At 43.7% G+C, this 17557-nt stretch overlaps 1 protein-coding gene across 4 annotated transcripts in view; it reads left to right on the forward strand.

The window, feature by feature from the left end:
• The window catches only part of IQSEC1 (IQ motif and Sec7 domain ArfGEF 1), a 281844-nt gene that overhangs the window by 52359 nt on the left and 211928 nt on the right, over positions 1-17557 (forward strand). For 3 of the 4 annotated variants that reach the window (XM_082288714.1, XM_082288716.1, XM_082288719.1), the window contains exon 2: positions 3728-3757. The exons of the other annotated variant lie outside the window; for it this stretch is intronic. In XM_082288714.1, the coding sequence (XP_082144840.1) occupies positions 3728-3757 (30 nt within the window). The remainder of the gene's footprint in view (positions 1-3727; positions 3758-17557) is intronic. 4 annotated transcript variants of the gene reach the window in all.

Below are 17557 nucleotides of genomic sequence, written 5' to 3' on the forward strand. Positions count from 1 at the left end.
TCTAATAGCCTTGAGATGGGGTTGGAGGTTTCCTGGCAACACGTGCCTTGTTTTGAATTGCTGCTCAGAACGTTCACCTGCAGGAACCTCACACTATTCCCTGCTCCTCATACAAGGAGCATCGTTTCTGTAGCCGTCAGTGAATCCTCCCTGAAGCTCTGTCCCTTGAAGGTAGTCTGTTCCTCTGCATTACAGATGCTGAGAGATTTAATACACTACAGAAGAACAACCTGTGCTGGTGCAGTTTGGCTTTTGAGGCACGTTCTGTGCTCAAAGCAAGGCTTAGTCAAATGCATTGATCCTTGGATTGCTGTGTACAGATTGGATTCAGCCTTTCCCTTTTGTGAAAAATGCAATTGGAATGCTCTTTAATACGTGGTTACTGTACACTCTACCTTAGAGTCTCCTACAATGACATCAGTTCTTGTGGCTTGTGAGAAGATGGAGCCTGGTTATTCAGTGGATGTTTGACATGCTGTTAGAAACCTTGGCTTTTCCCCAGTTCTTTTTATTCTGATGGAAGTGACAGCTCTAAGGAGGTGAGATCTGAGTGGGATTCCTACCACAGGGGTGGCTCTGTGAACTATTTAAAGCCCTGTCCGCTTGTGGGTTCTTACAGAAGGGTTTCAGTTCTGCTTTTGGCTGGTTTTGTACCACATTTTGCACTCCCAAACATGAATCCTAGACAAACAGAATTTTAAAAACTGTTAAAACTACTTCCTGTATAATTTTGTAAGACATTGCCATAACCCACTGCCCAAATAAAGTATCTGCTCAGCTAGGAATTGTTGCAGGGGTAGTTGTGTGTCTCAGTCTGTATCATACACCTTGATGGTCCTGCGCAGTGCTTCATTTGGAAAATGATTACCTTAACGAGCAAGAGGAAAGCTGGTCCTGAAGCTGCCTTTGGAAGCAGCTTTACCTTGTGCTGTTCCACTTCTAAGTGCAGCTTTAGGTGTGAACAACAAATCAGATGCCACCAGACTTCCAGCTTGTTTATTATGGCTCTTGGGGGTGTATTGAGAATTGAACATTTCCTGCTGGCCTCTGTGAGCCAGAGGCTTGCAAAAATCTTTGGAATGAGGAAAAGCCACTGAAGGAGCTCTGCTGCTGCTGGGATTTGAGGTCCTGCTGTCACCTCAGTGAGCAGAGACCTGGGAATGGGAAGCTCTCACATTCCCAATCTGAAGGGCTTTTCCATCTCGTGCTTTTCTTAACATTTTCTTCGAAATTGTGTTATTCCTATAAATGGCTTCCAATTTGTAGGAGCTGACACCTCCCACCAAGGATGGTTTGTTGGAAAACTGCCAACCAAGTCAGCAACTGGAAGCCAAGATAGTTGGTTTGTTGTTCTCCTGCATGGGGTATTTATAGGAAGATGGTGGTGACAAAGATAAATCATTTTGGTAGCGTGAGCGGAGCTGTTTTCTGAAATATCCATGTTTTGGATATGGACTGACAGGGGGTGATGGCAGCACTTAGTTAAACTCAAAAATAATTCCAGATTTTAATGGTCACTTTGGTTTGCAGCCTTTCAAGTACGGGGCTTTTTGTTTTTCTTTACATTTGGTTTTTGGTTTGGGGTTTGTTATGATGGTATCTGTTCCTCCTGGCCTCTGGTTGCAATGAAATTACAGTAATTACTACTGGTAGGAAAATAATTTCTGCTTCTCTTGGCTATAACCATCTCAAAAAGGATGTGTTTTATTGTATTTCCTACTGAGAATGAAATTCCTGGGGTCAGGAAGAAGACAAACTTGTACTTCAATAGGAGTGTAATAATACTGTAATATTCTACTCAAAATAAAATCTTGGAAACCATCCAGGGCTGAGAGGAGAAATCCTGGAGAACGTTGCCTGACATTTATCTCATCACTGATACAACTCAGATATCTAAATGGAATCTGTGCTGTTCCAAGTACTACAGCACAGAAGATATTCTATATATTGTGGGCTTTTTTTTCTCCTTTAAGGTCTACCTTGACATAAATAATGCAAGATACTGCCAGGAGTCTTTTCACCTTTCTCCTTGTCTCAGCAGTGCCTGTATCATTTCTTTTGTCTGGGGCAAAAGGAAAAAGAATTAACCCGGAGCCCAGCGCATGCTTCCCGTGTGAGCAGAAACATTAAATATTGATCCCCAATCCTGCCTTTTAAAGAATGCTTAAAGAAAATCGAATGCTTTATTTCAAACCACACGTAGGGGGTTCTTTCAGCGCTGTGTTCATTCAGCCCTGCTCATCAATTACTCGTTCCCTGAGCAAAATTGACCAGCCCTGAACAACTCTTTGGAATTTACTCGAGTAAATCTTTAGCCTTGAAAATGCAAATTTAGCAGAGTTGTGAAATTTCCCAGCTTTTCTGGGAATCCTGAAAATAAAGAAGAGGTGGTGGGTGGGCCCCCCTTTGTCTGTTTGCTGCTGGGCTGGGAGGTGATCAGCTGGAGATCACCCTCACCTCACCTCACTGAAAATACTTCTTGAATTCTAATAAGAGGGAAAATGTGCTGCTGGAGCAGTGGCTTGGGATGGCTGGTGCTGCTTCCAGGGACATGGGAATGCTTTGAGCACTTGGAGACGTTTTCCGTGTTGGATGAGTTTGTTATTCCAGTCCAGAGGAAAGGCAGGAAATTAAGACACTACAAAGCAGTTTTCTCCTGTGTTTGAAAACTTGAAAGCACAAGCAATTACATGGACATCTTTTCAGGTGTGTGTTCTGCCAGACAGAATTTGCTGAGATCTGAGTGTGGGAAGGAGTCACTTAATTAAGCACTGGATTCATTAATTTTTTCATTCTCTTGGGGGTGCAGGGGTGAGCTCATCTTCACAGGACTTCTGTGTTGAGAAAACCACTTGGAAGCTGCTGTGCCTGTTAAAAAACTGTATTTGGATCTGTTCTTTGGTTCCTGAAGAACTCCCCTTGTCTTTGAGGAGGCAGCTTTGGGAGTGAGGGAGGAAAGGGATTGGGCAAGTGGATGTATATTTGCTTCTGGATTTTTGTTTGGTCATGAAAATGGAATATTATGTTCCTGTTTCTCCTCAGAGATGAATCCTTTTCAGTGTGAATGATCCTGAATTAAGTTTCTTTGCTTAAAGAATATTGGGGAAAGAGGGGAGGTTTTGTTCCAAGTTTGATGAAATTATCTCACCCGAAGAAAAACTGCCCCTCAGGAGCTTGGGTAACTTATTATATATTATCCCTCTTTCTTGCACATTTATGAAATTCAGACAAGCTCGAGGTTTAAAATATTTGAAATTACCTTTATTTGCCAACCTTGGCCCTTTCTGAGTAGTGCCTGATAAGGCTGGGCATTGGATTCCAGACCTATTTGCCTGTGACCTTTTCAGCTAAAGAGTGAAGAAGAGGTGAAGAAAAAAATTAAAATGTACAAAATAATCTGCTACTAGAATAGTGCCAGTGTTGCTTTCCACTTGTAAGGATGGAACAGAAATCTCTGAGCATGTTCGAGGAAAATCTATACTGAGGGTTCAGAGGGTGTCACGTGTTTTAATATTGCAATTATTGACCTCAGCTGTTAACTGGGTTTTAGCTTCTAATAGATTTCCTCACAGCCTAAGTAGACGTGTTTCTTTTCTAAATGTTTTATTAGCAGAAAAAGTCCAACAGGCCCTGGAGACACTCACTGAAGTACAGAGGGAGAGAATGGCTTTTGAATTATAAATGCTGGAAACAGCTGTGTCCTAAGTATTTGTGTATTACTTTACAGGTCTGAAGGGGACAGCTCAAGAAGCCTGAGGTATGTGTACATCATCTGATGTCTTTGTTCTAAGAAAATTCTTTGTTTAAAAGCATTAAATAGAAATTGAGGGTTTTTTTAAATTCGGGCATTATTAGTTGTGCTTAGCATGCCATTGGTGTTTTGAGTAAAGGATCTTCTGCCTTGGATAAGTTACTGAATGATTCTATCTCCAGTGTGGTTTAAGAGTCAGGGATTACTTTGGATCATTACAAAGGATTTGTGGTTAGTTCCTGGTGCTCCCAATCAAAGTTCCTGCTCGGCAGCCCAGTGCACTGGGGAAGCTGAGAACGAGCTGCCTGCCAGTTTTGGGGCAGCATCTGTGTTGGGGGGAAGTCCATGGACTTCTTCTGGCTTTCTTAGCAGTCCTCTTTTTCACATGACAGGGAGAACCTTCATTGACTCATTATTGCAATGCTCATTATACACTGGGAAGGTTCAGCTAATGTGCAGAATTTCATGTAATTATCAGACACTTTACTTCCAGCTTACTCCGTTGGTGTTTTATACTTGCTACCTCAGGGGTGGTTTTTATTCCTACCTCTCTGCAAACTGAGTCGAACTTGTAGAGCTTGTAAAAGTGCTCTCAACAGGACTCAGATGTGAAAATTCCATCCTTGAATCCGAAAGTGTTCCATATTCATTAGAGCATTGCCATTAAGCAGATGCCTTGGTTCTCCAGCAGTGTGACTATTGATCAGTGATAATAAGGTTCATAATATTGACTGTGGCTTCACCATGATACCCTGCAGTTTGTTTTGGGGGCAGCCAGGACGTTGCATCTTAAGGCATTGTGTTTATTTACTGTAAAACCCCAAAGCAAAGGCCAGACCTTCCCTTGCAGAATTAAAATCCAGTTCTTGCCCACAGGTGTGCAGACTAGCCCCAAGAACAGGTGAGTTGCAGAACAGTCAGATATCAGAGAACCAGAAGTCTGTAGGAAGGGATTAAGGATCCTCTGAAATGCTTTTTTTCTTATGACAGAGTTCAAGATCACTCTGGTGGGGACCCAAGCTCAAGGCTGTGAGAGCAAGTTAGGAATCTGTTTAATGCACTGCAGCTGAACTGGATCAAATCCTGAGGCTGTAGTAGGATGCCTGTGGGCATCACTATGTTTATTCCTTGGGTTTTTAGCTCCCAGCAGAGGTGCCAATGTGTTGGCAAGCTGTGGAAGGACTAATGCTGGTCAGCTGTTGCAAACTGAAAATGCTGGCCCTGGCATGTGGATTTACAGCGATGTGGTCACGTTTCAGCCTCAGTGGCCACTCTTGTTTGTCCCTGAGCCCCGTGTGGGATTTGGCTGCTCCCATGGATGTGTGTGTGTGGCATCACCTGGTAAGAGTGGGGCTCTTGGAGAGCGTGTTGGGGGGGTTTAAGCAGAGCACAGGCACAGCTGAAAGCTGCTTACTCCAGCTCTGGTGTGGTGCTACCTGAAAACCAACCCCTGATGGCACCCCAGCCCTGGCTGGGTTGTGGTGGTGGGAATCAGCACCCTGTGTTCCCACAGAGACCTGTGGGCAGTCAGGGTGAGCCCTGGGGTGCTGATACCATGCTGTGGTTTGAGGCTGTTCAGTGAATTAATTCTGCTATTCAATGTGAGCTTGAGCTACTCCAGGACAGCTCCAGACTTCTCTGACAGCCTGATTTCAACCAGGCTGATGCAGCAGGAGGCAGAGCCACACTCCTGAAGTGTTTTTTCAGTGTAACTCTCCTATCCTCCCTCTTAAACTGCGTTTTCTCCGAGGTGAAATGTCACTGAGGATGTGCTTTTGTGTTTCTGCCTGCACAACATCCTGGTCAGCATTGGTCTTGTCTTGGGTAAAAGCTCCCTGAGGTCTATTGATGTTTAGGCAGCATCTTTATGTTGTGGTTAATTTGCTTCCCACTGTTTTCCTTTCTTTCTGGCAAATGAAGATGAAATGTAATTATCTCAAATGAAGTGATTGGGGCAGTCTGGGGAATAGTGCTTAATCTCTGAAGAGATGGTGGTTCCTGCTCCCTGAGATACCAGCAAAGTAGCAGCAAATCCAAATGCTGACTTGCCAAATGGTCCCATGAAATCAAGGGGAGCAAGGAGCCACGAGCAGGTGAGAAACCAGGGATAAAAGGTCCTGTCTCAGAATAACTGGACAGACACCATGTGGAGTGAAATCAGAAGGGCTTGTGTTTGTGGTCAGTAAATGAAAGTATTGGTTAGGATTGACTGACTCTCAACCACTGACACTGAAGATAAAAGGATCACTCCAAATAAAGTGAGATGCAGCCAGAGATGTTGGTCTCTCCCAGCTGGGTGAGTGTAATCAGACTCCTGACCAAGAGATTGGTTTGGAATAGCTGGTGTTTTTCATGCTGGACTGGAATATCCAGTACAAGTGATGCCCTGGATTTTTACACTCTGCTCAGTTGCAAAGGATATTGCCCCAGTGGATTTGTTTTCAGGAGCTTTATAGCTGCTTGTAATGAGGAAATTGCATCCATAAGATGTTTTATAGTGCTGTGAAATGCAGAAAACACAGAATCTGTGCAGAGACAAGGTTGACACAGCAAAGCAATATGATTCCAAATAATAGACGAAAACAATCAAAAATCAGCTTGGCTTTATTTCTTTAACTTGTCTTTTTCATGGTGACAAAAAGTCTTGAATTATCCCCTTGTACAAGCCCTTAAAATTCTTTCTGCTTAAATACAGTTGTCCTGTAATAGACTCGCTTTGGTTTCCCTTTGGTGAATGTCATTTCCAAGCTGAGGTATTTGTTACATCTGTTCACTTGGGTGGATCACTTTGAACACTTTGCATTCTGAGGTGCAATGCACACATGCAGTGTGGAGCTGTCAGTGTGATGGGCTGCTTTAATTAACTGTCTTTGTTCACATGCTTTCAGGAGAAAATGCAATTTGTTTTACAAGGCATTTTGATACTTGGTGGTATGATGTGACAGCCAAGATGAAGATGTCTGTGCAGTACATCCTATCAAAGTTTGCAAAGATTGTCTCAAGGTTTGGTAGTAGGTGTTCCTTTTCCCTCTGCAGACCTTGTGTGTTTAAAGATCACCAGACCAGAGGATTGGAGCAGTGTGTGAGGGGCAGAGGGGTTCAGGGAGCAGCTCTGATGAGCAAACCTCTGAAACCTGCCCAGAAACAACACCTTTAGGGGTTTTTGTTTCTTTCCAGTTCTTTCCTAGCTGTGTGCTTTTAAAAGAGAAACAAGGTACAAAATGAGGGAAGCTGCAACAAAACTGCATAAAAGGAGAGGCTTTCATGGTTCCTGAGCTGAGAAGTGCCAAGGCTATTGCCAAAAAGGTGTGGTGTCCTAGGAATAGCTATGAAATAGGCCCAGAAAGAGTGAAGAGGCTGAAGGTTAATTTTAAAAGAAGCAGCAAAAAAGAGGGCAGCTGAAGTACAAATTATGGGGACAACATGAACTAAAAGCAGAGTGTGATTTTTTTCCCAGTCTGTAATAGATGGAGGATGTGGCAAGTTGTGTCTGTTGAGGATCACACAGAAAGGCTGATTTCTTGTGAAGGTGCACATTAGATTAAGTGGAAAAGTAATTGTCTAATTTACTTTAGAGCAGGAGAGAATTGTAAAATATCAGCCTCACTTTGTGCTGGGTGGAGTGGGAGGGCTGGCTGTGAAACAGACCCTGACAAACTGCAGGGATGCAGCAGCAGAGAAAGTCCAGCAGGAAGCAAAGTTTTGGGACCTTTTTGTTTTCTTTTATTCCAGGAAAATCTGCTTGACCTTTGTGACTCAGCCTCCTCTTGAGAACCTGCGAAGTGCAGGGCTGGGCAATTAAACACAGAGGGACTTGTAAAACTAATTTTCAAGTTGGAATGTATTGCTGTGCCATCTAAATGACTCAGTGACTGTATGCAAAGATGGCCTTTTCTGGCTGGTTTTAATCATTCCATAATGACTCTGCTACAGTTTTATAACCAGTCCTTAAAATGTGCAAAATTGTCACTTGTTAGTAATTTTAAAACCCCCAAAATTTTCCTCCAATAGATTTTTACATAAATGTCAGGCTGACCCTCTCCAGTAGAGTGGAATCTGATGAGTCTCATGATGTTATTTTAAATTAGTTTTATTGCTGCTAACAGGAATAAAACATATGGAAACAGCTTCTGGTAGCTGAGATGGCTGTGGAGCTGCCAGTGGCTTTCAAATGGTGCAGCTTTAATCTGAATTTCAGAATGAAAGGACAGTGATACATTCATCAAATTGTCAGAACTGTTTCTATGTCATCTTTAACAGTGGCAATACATTTGTGATGTTAATACTTTCCCCCCGCCAAAATTGTATAAACATAGAGCCCACCACATTTTTAAATTTCAGTCCTAGTGTCTTCGCTGCGGGACTCAAGCTGCATTTAACTGTGTGCTTTAACAACGCTTTGGGAATGTGATTATTTTCTCCAAATCTAATGTGTAGCTGCATGTGCCAGTGAGCAGGAGGGATGAGTTTGTGGTTTAACAGCCTTCAAAAGGTGCCCATAATTCTGTGCTTCATGTGGATTTTTATTTTTCCGGATTTCTTACTGAGAATCTTCAGGCCTATCATGATGTTTCATTACTTCAGCTTCAGGTGCTGCAAATGATTCTGTCACAGCCATAACACCCGTCAGTGTTTTGTACAAAAATGTCCTGCATGAACTCAAACTGCTTTCCCCCCTTAATTGCCTTCCCTTAGACTCAATCCTCAAGGAAGCCCAGTAGCACTGTGAATAGGTGAATTAGAGGGAAAAGGGGATGGATTTTTATTTGCAGGAGTTGTGTAAACGCAGGTAGGTGTCTGTTTGCAAGCAGATGAAGTTTTTGCATCAGGCAATGCGTTACATTAATAGTTCCACTTCCGAATTGCTGCACTTCTGTTTTTTTTACTGAAAAGTAGAATCGAGTCCTGCTAAATCTTGGATGCCATCCAGGTGGGTAAAGCAGCATGTGCAAGCGTTTTGCCCAAAATTATTTCCACTGGAAATAGACAGCTGTAATTTATGGATCTGAGTGCTGATTGTGCTCCATAGAATTCTCTCGGCAGGCCGGCAGTTGTTGAATTTGCAATCTCAGAAAGACAAAGCTTTGTAAGTGGTTTCACATTAATTCAGTGCAGCTCATTTTTATACCCAGCCCTTGGAGGAGCTGCTCTGGTGCTGCTGGTTATCTGTGAGATAAGGCTGTTTAATGAGCAACATGTGTGCACAGCTCAATTCAGGGAGCCGAGGGCTTGCAGTGCCAGAGGATTGCTCTTTTGAATATATAAAGTAGTTTGAGTTTCCTTCATTATTTTGCCATTCTCTTTGGGTTCCTTTTGTCCTTTCCTATTAGAATTCACAGGAAAAGCTGGGTGTATCTTAGGAATGGAATGAGAGTATAAAGAAAGGGAAAATGTGAGGTGTTTTATACTTTGTGTGCTCTGTAATGTTCTTCAAGGGCTTTTCCCCTGGTCTGTGCTGTGGGCAAGAGAAGTGTGCATTTCTCCCCTCCTTCAGCCACCTGCAGCTGCCTGAGGGGTCCCAGTCCTGGAAAACAGAACTGAGACCCAGCGAGTCTGACAGAGCCACTTGGAATCCCAGAATATCCTGGGGTGGAAGGGACCCACAGGGATCTCATAGTCCAACTCCATTCCTACTGCAGCTGTGGCAGAGAAGGGCAGGCATGGTCTGAAGTTCTTATGGATTTAAAATAGCTATTCTATTTATTTATTTGTAATGGAGGTACAGTGTTATTCACAGAGCCCTGTGAGGACAGGAATAAAACCTGACTTCAGGAACAGAAGTAACCAGAACAATTTTCTCTGCAGAACATTGAAAATAGTCTGCACCAGCTATTGGAAATCCATGTGCAAACTGCTGGGATCGTGAGTAGAAGACAGGCACTTTTGTTGAGGAGTTGCCTCTATGCACTGGCAAAAAAAAAAAAAAAGTCACTGCTTCCTTGCAAATAATTTGTTTATTTGAAAAGAATTAATATATGAGACATTTATAGATAGGACTTGAAGCTAAAGCAATTTTCCTGTAGTACTCTGCACACTGACAACTTAAATAAAAGGCAGAAGTTCCCCAGCTTTTCTTCCTGCTCTCACTCCTTTATGTAGGTGGTCATGGTTAGATTAATTCCATCCAACAGGAAAATATGCAGCAAAAACCAGATCTGTGAAAACCATCTGATAACTTTCAAGGCCCTTGTTTATTTTTTGATTTTCTAATCTCTATCTTTGGTAGTTTTATGCCTCCATGTAACTCATGAAAAATCCTTGGATTAGGAATTAACCATGATTCAGGTATCTGGTTCCTTACCTGAGCAGTTTCAATGATGCTTTTGGAAGTGTTCCAGTAAGTGCAATTGTCTGTAAATGGAAGATGAAGTGAGCAAACTGTGTGTTGGGGAAGCTGAGAAGAGAATGTGTTCATAAAAAAGATAAAGACAAAAAGAAAAACTTCAGGTTGCCACAAATATGCATTATAAATACTTGGAGTCAAGACTAAAGCTTATTTGTGTTTGTGACTGTAGCAGCCAAACATTGTATTGATTTCAAATTATGTCGTAACTGGGTTTTTAAGTGAAGCTGTAGATTTTGCCTCTTCTCAAAGACGAACAAAGGGGCAGTAAAAGAAAGGCTTTGCTGCAGAATCCTGGCTATTAAAGCTCAGTGAAGGCTGTAAACTGTGAGTTTTTTGGTAAAACTTCCTGAGTGGAAGCTGTAACATTTAGTGCCTCCCTGCTTTGCCCACCATGAGCTGTCTTCTCTTGAGGAGAGGAGCAGAAAGTGAAGTGTTTCCCTTGTCACCTTAATGGATGCCCTCACTGCTCAAATCCCATATTGATTCTGTAGTTTCAGGAGCTGAACAGATCTTTAAATCCCTGTCAGCTTAGTCTTGCCTAACTTCTGCATCAATTTGGCCTCATTAACTTTATGTTGATTAAATCAAACACATTACTTGGGATACCCCTGTAATTTATTTATAATAATTAACTGTACAGGGGGAATAAGACTTCCTCCTTTGAATTTTAATGCAAGAAGCAGTATCTGTACACAAAAATAGAGACTGGAGCTAAAATTAATAGAGCTGCATGAAATATCATGTGCATTTACCACACAACAAGTAGGAAGTGTGTGGAAGATAAGTAGGAACTGACTTGTTCCTAGTCAAGTTTTATTTAACCTGCTCTGTGTATGGTGCAGTAATGATGGATCACGTACTCAAGAGCCATGGTTTGAAGTGTGCCAAGAGCACAGTTAGCTAATGTTCTCTGGGTATCCTCAGGCTTTCAGTTTCTTCACTTATTTTTTTTATTGTACAGTCAAAGTAGATTTGATGTTTAAAAGTTTAGAAGTGGTAAAGATTGGAGTGTACTGCTTGTTAGAATGAACCTTGAACTCAGATCAATCACATCCTTCCTTTCTGGATTCTGCAAACCCATCGTGTGCATGAATTAAGATGACTTACCATTATTCTGTTTTGGGTAAAAACTGTCCCTTTGTGCTCAAGCAAATATCAGAAATCCAGCAAGAATTCATTTCAGCCGCTGGCCCTCTCATAACCCTTCTGCTTTGATGCATAAATTGAGGGAAGTTTCCACTCTGCAATGAAGACGAGGACTGCAGCTCACCCATTGTCATTTATTATATGCTCAGAGTGCACTGAGATAAGCCTGGCTTGCCTGGGATGTCACAGCTCTTGATTTTTTGTCATTATCTATTTCTGCTGCCTTTGGTTTTGAAAGGAGGCGCTTTGAAAAGCGCTGCTGGTAAATCACCTCCTGCCCAACGTGTGCCACTGCAAAGGGGACAGCAGCCTTTCAGAGGCACAGCCTCACAGCACCCAGGCAATGACAGGAGGGTGTTTGAGCCTTGCTTTGATTTCCACTTCATCAGTTGTAAATAAGCTTTTGTCTTTCAAGACCTGTGGCTGTGGACTGCAATGCAATTTGTAATCCTGTGCCTCTAAACCGTGCTGCGCTCCCACAAATAACGATGAGTTAGTGGCACTGCTGGATTTGGGTCTCAGAACCAATCAATGCCTGGGTTACAGACCTCGGAGAAACCCAGAGGAGTATCTGGAAAAAGGTGTCATCACTGAGGGATGGGCACATTGTAGGGGAGGGAAATACTGTGTAGATTGCTTTGGGAGGCTGAAGAGGAACCAGGCAAAGAGCACTTAAATCTGATCTCCCTCTATAGTCTAAAGCAATCTCTTTTTGAGACTCACCTTTATTTGAAAGTCAAAGCAAAAGTCACTTCTCCAAATCCAGATTCGCAAGAAATAATTGACTTAACTCCTGCTGGCTTTCTTGGACTCTCTTAGGAAGGAGTTCCTTTGCTCTCTAGGGCTCAGCATGGTGAGGTTCACATGGAAGGAGCTTATTCCAACCAAAAGCAGAGCTGCTGAATGGACCAACAGCTGGGAGTCACTTGGTCTTTGGTTGTAGCTACTTATTTATTTTCCTTAATGAATAAAGAAATCTGAGGGAGCTGGACAAACCAGCTGAAGATGGCTCATGGTTGTTTGATGGAGTTTGTAAATATCCCTGAGTCACCCATGAGCCAGTTGCCAGCTTTTTCTGTTATTATTGCATTCTGTTTGGAAAAACAAGGAATGCTCTGCCCAAGTTTTTTGACTGAATGTGAAATGGACTCCAAAATTTAAGGCTGAGAGACTGAAGAGTTCTGTAATTCTGGCTTCACTACCAGCCTAAATTGCTTCATATAATAACTGTAATAACTGCCAGAGGGCAGGGGTAGGTGGGATATTGGGAAGGAATTGTTCCCTCTGAGCATGGAGAGGCCACAGAGAAACTGTGGCTGCCCCTGGATCCCTGGCAGTGCCCAAGGCCAGGCTGGACGGGGCTTTGAGCAGCCTGGGACAGTGGAAGGTGTCCCTGCCCATGGCAGGGGGTGGGGCTGGATGGGATTTAAGGTCCCTTCCAGCTCATCCCATTCTGGAATTCTCTGAAAATCCTATTTCTGTGGAGCTAGAGGAGTGTTTCTTGGATGTGTTCATGAACTGGTTGAAGCAAGGAGGTCTGGAGGGGTTAAGCTGCTGCTGTGATTTCAGAAACCACAATTTTTTATGCATTACACTGTAGAAGAAAAAAGTCGAGGGATCATTTCAAGGGTATCCAAGGTGTCCTGTGCCCTGGTTTGCCATTGAGTTACTCCTAAAACCTCAGGCCTCTGCCACTATGTCCAGATTGTGACTGGAAGGGTTTCTGAGAGTGACTCCCTGGAGCCGCTCTGTCCCTGGAGCCGCTCTGTCCCTGGAGCCGCTCTGTCCCTGGAGCCGCTCTGTCCCTGGAGCCGCTCTGTCCCTGGAGCCGCTCTGTCCCTGGAGCCGCTCTGTCCCTGGAGCCGCTCTGTCCCTGGAGCCGCTCTGTCCCTGGAGCCGCTCTGTCCCTGGAGCCGCTCTGTCCCTGGAGCCGCTCTGTCCCTGGAGCCGCTCTGTCCCTGGAGCCGCTCTGTCCCTGGAGCCGCTCTGTCCCTGGAGCCGCTCTGTCCCTGGAGCCGCTCTGTCCCTGGAGCCGCTCTGTCCCTGGAGCCGCTCTGTCCCTGGAGCCGCTCTGTCCCTGGAGCCGCTCTGTCCCTGGAGCCGCTCTGTCCCTGGAGCCGCTCTGTCCCTGGAGCCGCTCTGTCCCTGGAGCCGCTCTGTCCCTGGAGCCGCTCTGTCCCTGGAGCCGCTCTGTCCCTGGAGCCGCTCTGTCCCTGGAGCCGCTCTGTCCCTGGAGCCGCTCTGTCCCTGGAGCCCTGGCTGTTGTTCCCTGTGGGGCCATGCGGTGCCAGGGAGGGACCTGCTCTCAGCTCAGTCCATCGTGTGAAGGGCTGAGTGTTTTGGATGCAGCTCCAGCCCCACTGTGACCAGCATCCCTCTGCCTCTGCTTGCCCTTGCTGGAGAAGAGCCTCGTTTCGTGTCCCTCCGTTCTCTGTAAAGCCTGATCTGTCAGCCCCTCAGCACATGAGGCATTTCTCAGTGCTGCAGGGTAGGGAAAGGATCTGTGCTTGAGATACAGCCCCTGCAACGCCTGCCCAGGATTAATGGGAGGCCTGTGCCATCTCCGTGTGTTTGTCACTCTGCAGTCTCGTTGGGAATAATGCTGGATGCATTTTGGGAAGTCTGGGTGCTCAGAAGAAGGGGAGGTGCTGTGTTGATAGCACAAACCAGGCTGGGTGCACTCAGGATCTGCCCTCTGCCTCTGCACGGCTGCTTCATTATTTTCAAGGATTTGCATGATCATGGCTTTTGTCCTTGTTCCCTCCTAGGAAATGCTTGATAATAACTATATGTTTTCCTAAAAAAAATCCTGAGGTAAATCACAGTAGCATTCTTTTTTCCTCTGTAGAATACATGGTTTCTACTCTTTGAGGAGCAAACCCTTCATTGGTCTTGTAGGACCACATTCCAATAATGTGGATGTTCTGAGACAAAAAAATGTGCTGTGTAGGGCTGAGTGTTAAACATTCAGGATTTAAACTGATTTGAAGGAAATATCATTTGATTTTGTGTGTGTATGTATATCTGAATGCAGATTGGAACTGGTCTGCGAGAAGCAGTCCTGGTCTATGTTAGCGTTAAATATAGGTAATGACTTAAGTATTGAAAGGACTCCAAGAAGTTTGTGAGAATTCCTAAGGCATTTAAGTACGTACTGCTCCATGGATCTTAATCACACTGAAAAGAATATTCTCATTTCCTGTCTCAGCTCCCCGGCAGATGCAGACTATGTATGTGTTTTTTAGTGGAACTGTGTAGGCAAAAAGAGTGGGAGCTTAACATATTTTTCTTTCCTTTTTATTTGAATTCATTTTGTAGTAGAAGCAGTGTCAACATGTGCTGAGCAAGGCAGGCTGGACAAGCCAGAGGTAAAGCTCAAGGGTTACTCTTCACCCCACTGTGTCTGTATTTTGGAGAGGTTGTTGACAGACAGACTTACAGACCTAATGAGAGGTGCAGGATTGTCCTTGTCACCTTCAGCCTCTTGGATGGCAGTGTTTGAATGCAGAGATTTCCCAGTGGTGTTTTAACTTTAGTGCTTCTGAGCCCTGGACACTTTTCTCAGACTGTGCTCAGCGAGTCCTTCTTTACCTTGTGCCCTCCAAGAGTGACCCCACTTCTAATTTACATTAGACCATTGAAACTATACCCTGAAATAACCCCCCAAATCCCACAGCCCATCCTGTAAGGTTGGGTGGGATCAGCTTCCTCCTTTACAAAAATTAAATAGAGAAGTGGTCCCACAGGAACACGAGTGTGGCCTTTGAGTCCTTCCCATTCCCTCACCACTCACCTCAGCCACTCCCAGGCTGAGGCTCTTATGGAGGTCTTTAATGGGGTTCAGTAATGAGCTTTTTAATTATCACTTGGAGGCCAAACATCCTGGCGCTGTTTCTTAGCCAGAACAGGTCAATCCTAAAGGTGTAGATTAGATGAGAATCATAAAAGCTGATTATTTCTTAATTTTTTTTTTTTTTTTGCACTTAGCTAGGGGCAAAATTGATATCTACTCCTTGAAAGGATGTAGGAGGCTATTAGGCAGTGGATAATTAACTATGGAAGGAGGGTGGAAAGGTACAATAAGACTTTGTAAATTAATTACTGGTTCTTTATTCAGAAAGGACAATGTGATTCCTGAAGCTTGTCTGTTCTCAGTGCCAGCTACAAGTGGGCAATATTAGGGAATAAAATTATGCAAGTAGAAAATAAGTGCCCTTAAGCAGATCTGCAAAAGAGGAGTTTTAATTTCTGACTCCTACCAGATAAACCCTGAGCTCTTGCTCTGTGTCCTCCTCTCTCCTAACAGCAGTGCAGAGTGTGATGGGCAGGAAATTTCCTCCTAAATGTAAGAACTAAGCAGTGGACAGTCAGCACTGACCTCCATGGGCTATTTCCAAGTAAACTCATCCTTCTTTCTCTAAATTCCTCAAGTGATGTGGGATCTCTGGCTGGAACATCTTTGTTTTCCTGAAGCACTGAAAAAGCAAATGAACTCCTGCCTGTCTGATGGAGGTCAAACATCTGCCCAAGCCACATGAATCCCAAATAATTCTCATTAGGAAACAGAAGCTTGTCATTTATGCTCATTTTTGGGGAGCTACAAGTTTAAAAAATGGAGTTGTAGAGCTATTACTCTTCACTTGCTGTGCACACATAGCACCCTTCACATTAAAACTTAATGTGCACTTAAGTGAGTCTTAAGTGAACTGCAGGTAAAAATCCAGATGAAAATTGGGGTGTTGAGAGGTGGTGTGAATTTGCTTTTTGGAACACCAGGAAACGAAAGCAGAAGGGTTTGAATGGTTGAGCCTTTATAGAGCGGAGAGATATTTTTAGGTTTCCAGATTTAGAATATTTCTTTAAAGTGTTGTTGTACCACCTTATTCAGTAATTTCTATTGAAAACAGAATGATTTTTCTGTTGGGCTTTGTTCACTTTGTCTTGCATGCAAGCACTTGCAAATGTGAAAAGCACTGACGGTAACCATTGGCCAAACACTCAGAAATGCTCTGTTCAAGGGAACCACCCCACAGGCAGAGAGGGCTCAACACTCACACTTTTAACAGCTGTTTTCCTTGAGGGAAAGTATTGATTCTAAAAGCTGTATAAATGGAAAGAAAAAAAAAAAAACACCCCAAGAAATTGGTTTTCTGTGTCTTTATTATTGCAAAGAGCTTAAGGAAGAACTTGGGGTACCAGTAATGGAGTTGGAATTACCTGCTTGGTGTTCCAGGGACTGTAGGGTGATAGGATGGGTCTGGATTAAAAATGGCTTGTACCACCTTGAGATGAGACAACTGGAAGGGTAGAAAAGCAGCAATATTAACCCAGGGAGTCAATAGTAGCTGGAAATAGCAGTAGTTTAGTGTTATTTGGGTTTTTTTGGTCCCGTGGCTCCCTGGAGGTGTGGGAGCACTGTGTCAGGGGAAGATTCTCCCTGGAGATCTGTTAGGGCAGATTTGTGCTTCTTGTTTGGGGGGTGATTTGAGGTTGGCTTCTGGGTTTTTTAAATTGAGAAAAAAGCTTTAGCACCATAGTTGGGGTAATCTCTTGCTATCAGAACCAAGGTATCTTGAAGCTCCTTATTGCTTTGGGCACTTGGGATGAACTGGCTATGAGAGGAGAGTGGAGCTGATTTTTAGGACAGTGATTTTGAAACAATAGGTGTTTGTAGCCTTCCCTTTCCCCTTCTCCCAAGTGTAATTGCTTCAAAGCCACAGAATTGCCAATAATCTGGAAACATTTTTCCATATCCTCTAGGCTTTGGTTGGTTAGAGAAGGTGGGGTTGCTAATTTGAGGACAAAAGAGAGGTGGCAGAGCAGTGTGAAGGGCAGGGAGGGATCAGCTGCTCCACACCTCCACCAGAACAGCAACGGGGCAAGAATTGCAATATTCTTTCCAATTTATTTTCTCTCTGTCCCTGAACTCACAGCTGAATCCAAAAAGCTATTAAGGAATCACTTGAAGATTTGCTCTGCCCTGGAGTGCTGGGAATATCGTTTTGGAGGGTCCTGTGCTGCAGAATATCTGTGATTCAGCTGATTGATCAGTAATTTAACCAAGTGATTAAATTGAGGCTGTAGTAAGCAGAAAAGCTAATTGGGCGAAACAGAAAATATTTTGAATTAGGAAGGAAGGGTGAACACTGATTTTTTTTGTGTGTGTGCACACATGAAATGAACAGGATTTTAAAACTATGTCTCCAGAAGAGGAATTTTACTGGGCTAATATTTGGAAAGGAGATAACACAGAATATCAGCATTCTATTACCTTGATATCCATGATAATGAAAGATGCCTGTGCTTACAGGGAT

The sequence above is a fragment of the Coloeus monedula genome (assembly GCF_965178545.1).
Source record: "Coloeus monedula genome assembly, chromosome: 11".
Taxonomy (NCBI): Eukaryota; Metazoa; Chordata; class Aves; order Passeriformes; family Corvidae; genus Coloeus; species Coloeus monedula.